A 3,909-nucleotide genomic window follows, 5' to 3' on the forward strand; every position below is an offset into this window, starting at 1 on the left:
CCAGCTACTTGGAAGGCTGAGGCAGAGGAATTGATTGAACACTGGAGGTGGAGGTTGCAGTGAGCTGAGATCATGCCATGGCACTCCAGCCTGGGTGACATGCACAAAACTCCGTCTCAAAATAAAAAAAAAGAAAATGAAAATACAACACATCAAAATTTGAGAGACATAGGTAAAGCAGTGCTGAGTGGGTAATTCATAGCACTAAATGCACACATAAGAAAATAAGAAAATCTCAAATCAATAATCTAAACTTCTACATCAAGAACCTAGAAAAAGGGCAAGTTAATCAGGAAAAAAGAAATAGTAAATAACAGAAACCAATTAAATTGAGAAACAGGAAAACAACAGAGAAAAATCAATGAAACAAAAACCTGAGTCTGTTCTTTGAAATGATCAATAACACTGACAAATCTCTAGGAAGAATGACAAAAAAAAAAAAAAAAAAAAGAGAGAGAAGACACAAATTACCTATATCAACAATTAAATAGGAGAGATCACTATAGACACTGCAGACATCAAAAGGATAAGAAGGGTATACACACATATACAGACATAAATTTAGTAATATAAATAAAACAGACCAATTCCTCAAAAAACACAAACTACAAAAACTCACCCGATATAAGATAGATAATGTGAACAGTTTTATAACTATCAAAGAAACTGAATTAGTCATTTAAAAATTCACAAAAAAGAAAGCTCCAGGCCAAGATGCTTTTACCAGAGAATTCTACCAAAAGTTGAAATAAGAATGAGCACAAATCCTTGACAATCTTTTGCAGAGAATGGGAGGGAACATTTCTCAAAGCATTTTTTGAAGCCAATGTGATCTTGATATCAAAACCAGATAAAGACAGTATCTGGTAAATACAGACACAAAAATTCTTAACAAAATATTAGCAAGTAGAATTTGGCAATATGTAAATAGTTTTACAACACCATGACCAAGTAAGGTTTATTCAAGAGAGGGCTGGCTTAATATTAAAAAAAAAAAAAAAAAAAAAAAAAAAAAAAAACTCAAAGTAATCTACCCACATTAAATGGCTAAAGAAGAAAAATCACATGGTCATATTAACTGATTTAAAAAAAACACATTTCACAAACATCAGCAAACAGAAATTAAAAAACTCCCAGAAATAGAAATGGAAGAGAACTTCTTCAACATGTTAAAAACCATCTACAAAAAACAAACCAGCAAAAACCAACCAAACAATAACAACAAAAACTGTACAGCTAATATTATTCTTAATTGTGAAAGACTGAATACTTACCCCCCTAAGACCGGGAACAAGGCAGGATATCTGCTCTCACCACTCTTATTCAACATAGTGCTGGAAGTTCTAGCCAGTGCAATAAGGTAGAAAAGGGAATAAAAGGCACACACATCAGAAAGGAAGAAATTAAACCGCGCCTATTTGCCAACATCAACATCTACAACAACAAAATCCCAAAGAATCTTCAAAAAAATTTCTAAAACTAATAAATGAGTTCAGCAAGGTTGCAGGATACCAGATACACATATAAAAATCAACTGTATTTTTATAAATTAGCAATGAACATATGAACACTGAAATTATAAATACAATGACATTTACCATTGTTCAAAAAAAGAAATACAAGGAATTAAATGTAATAAGACATTAGATATGTACAGGACTTATATGCTAAAAATGACAAAACGCTGATTAAAGGAGTCAAGTAAGATCTAAATAAATGCAGAGACATACTGTGTTCATGGATCTGAAGACTCAGCATAGGAAAGATATTCTCTCCAAATTGATATATAGGTTTAACATAATTCCTATCAAAATCCCAGCAATTTTTCTTGTAGACATAGACAAGTTTAACAAATGTAGACAGAAAGAAAGACAAGGAAATAAAATAGCTAAGGCAATTTTGAAAAAAGAAGACTAAAGGGAGAGGAATCAGTCTATTCAATATAAGGACTCGTAGCCTAATAAAGACACTGATTGGTTTTGGCAAAAGGACAGACACATGGGTCAATGGAACAAAATGAAGAACCCAGAAATAGACCTACACAAATAAGCCCAAATGATTTTTGAGAAATGTGCAATCCTTTCTCAATAGAGAGACTATATAGTCTTTTCAACAATTAGTGCTGGAACAATGGGACATCCATAGGCAAAAAAAACTGAATCTTGATCTTAACCTCACACACAAAAAACAACTCAAAATAGATCCTGAACTTAAACTTAAAATGCAAAACAATGATATAGTTACAAAAAACCTAAGAGAAGATATTTGGAATCTAGGATTAGGCAAAAAGTTCCAGACTTGACACCAAAAGCAAAGAGTATAAAAGGAAAAATGGATACATTGGACTTCATTGAAATGAAAATTTTTTTTTGCCTTGAAAGACTCTGTCAAGAGGATGAAGAAAGAAGCAAAAGACCAGGAAAAATATATTTGCAAACCATACACCTGACAAAGGGCTAATATCTAAACACAAAACTCAATAGTAAAAAACCAACCAATTATGGATTGAATTGTGTTCTCAAAAAGATATGGTGAAGGTGTAACTCCCAGTACCTTTGAATGTGACTTTATTTGAAAATAGGGGTGTTGAAGATGTAATTAAGAAGTTAAAGTTACACTAGAATAATCCAATATGATTGGTGTCTTTATAAGAAGAGGAAAAGAGACAGAGAGATATAGGAGGAGAGAATGCTGTGTGATATTATAAGAAGCAGAGACTGAAGGATTGCTGGCTGTCATCAGCAGTGAAGAAAGGCATGAACAAATCCTTTCTCAGAGCCCTCAGACAGAACAACCTTGCTATTTATTTATTTATTTATTTATTTATTTATTTTTTGCAAGTGATTCTCCTGCCTCAGCCTCCCTAGTAGCTGGGACTACAGGAGCGCACCACTATGCTCTGTTAATTTTTGTATTTTTAGTAGAGACGGGGTTTCACCATGTTGGTCAGGCTGGTCTTGAACTTCTAGACTCAAGTGATCTGCCTACCTTGGCTTCCCAAAGTGTTGGGATCACAGGTGTGAGCCACTGTGCCCGGCCACCAACATCTTGATTTCAGACTTCTAAACCCCAGAATTGTGAGACAATAGATTTTCTGTTGTTTTAACCCACCCAGTTTATGGCACTTTGTTAAGGCAGCCCTAGGAAACAATTCAGTTAGAAAATGGGCAAAAGAGATATTTCACCAAAAGGAATATACAGATGGTAAATAAGTATACAAACGTATGTTCAAAATCATTAGCTATTCGGGAAATAGAATGTAAAGCCACAATGAGAAATTACTAAATTATACCTATCAGAATGGCTAAAGTAAAAAGTTGTAACACCACCAAATGCTGGCAACAATGCAGAGAAACTAGAGCATTTTATCTTGGTGGTGGTAATATAATATGGTATAGCCACCCTGGAAAATAGTTTATCAGTTTCTTGTAAAATTAAACATGCAACTGCCATACAACTCAGCAGTTGCACTCCTGGGTATTTATTCCAGGAAAGTGAAGACCTATGTTCACATACAAACCTCAACACAAATGTTCATAGCAGCTGTATCTATAATGGTCTAAAATTAGAAACAACCCAAATATCACTCAATGGGTGAATGATTAAACAAACTTGGGTATGCACATCATCAAATGCCACTCAGCAATAAAAAGAAACAAACTACGGATAGATGCAATAATCAGAATCACTTTCCAGATAATTATGGTGAATGAAAAAAGCCAATCCCAAAAGGTTACATACTGTATAAGTACACTTATCTTGATGTACTGTAAGAAATCCCTGATGTGATGGAAACCTTCTGTATGTTGACTGTATCAAAATTAATATCCTGGTTATGATATTATACTATAGTTTTACAAGATGTTATCATTACAGGAAATTGTGAAAAGAGTACATAGGATCTTTCTG

At 33.6% G+C, this 3,909-nt stretch overlaps 1 protein-coding gene across 1 annotated transcript in view; it reads right to left on the bottom strand.

Annotated features, from left to right (window-relative positions):
* RNF24 (ring finger protein 24) overlaps positions 1–1,337 on the bottom strand; it is a 51,492-nt gene extending 50,155 nt beyond the window's left edge. Inside the window, exon 1 of the mRNA XM_011975166.1 lies at positions 1,275–1,337. Within this exon, the coding sequence (XP_011830556.1) occupies positions 1,275–1,330 (56 nt within the window). The 5' untranslated portion in view covers positions 1,331–1,337. The remainder of the gene's footprint in view (positions 1–1,274) is intronic.
* Positions 1,338–3,909: the final 2,572 nt, after the last annotated feature.

This window comes from Mandrillus leucophaeus, unplaced genomic scaffold (genome assembly GCF_000951045.1).
Source record: "Mandrillus leucophaeus isolate KB7577 unplaced genomic scaffold, Mleu.le_1.0 Scaffold101, whole genome shotgun sequence".
In the NCBI taxonomy this organism is placed as follows: Eukaryota; Metazoa; Chordata; class Mammalia; order Primates; family Cercopithecidae; genus Mandrillus; species Mandrillus leucophaeus.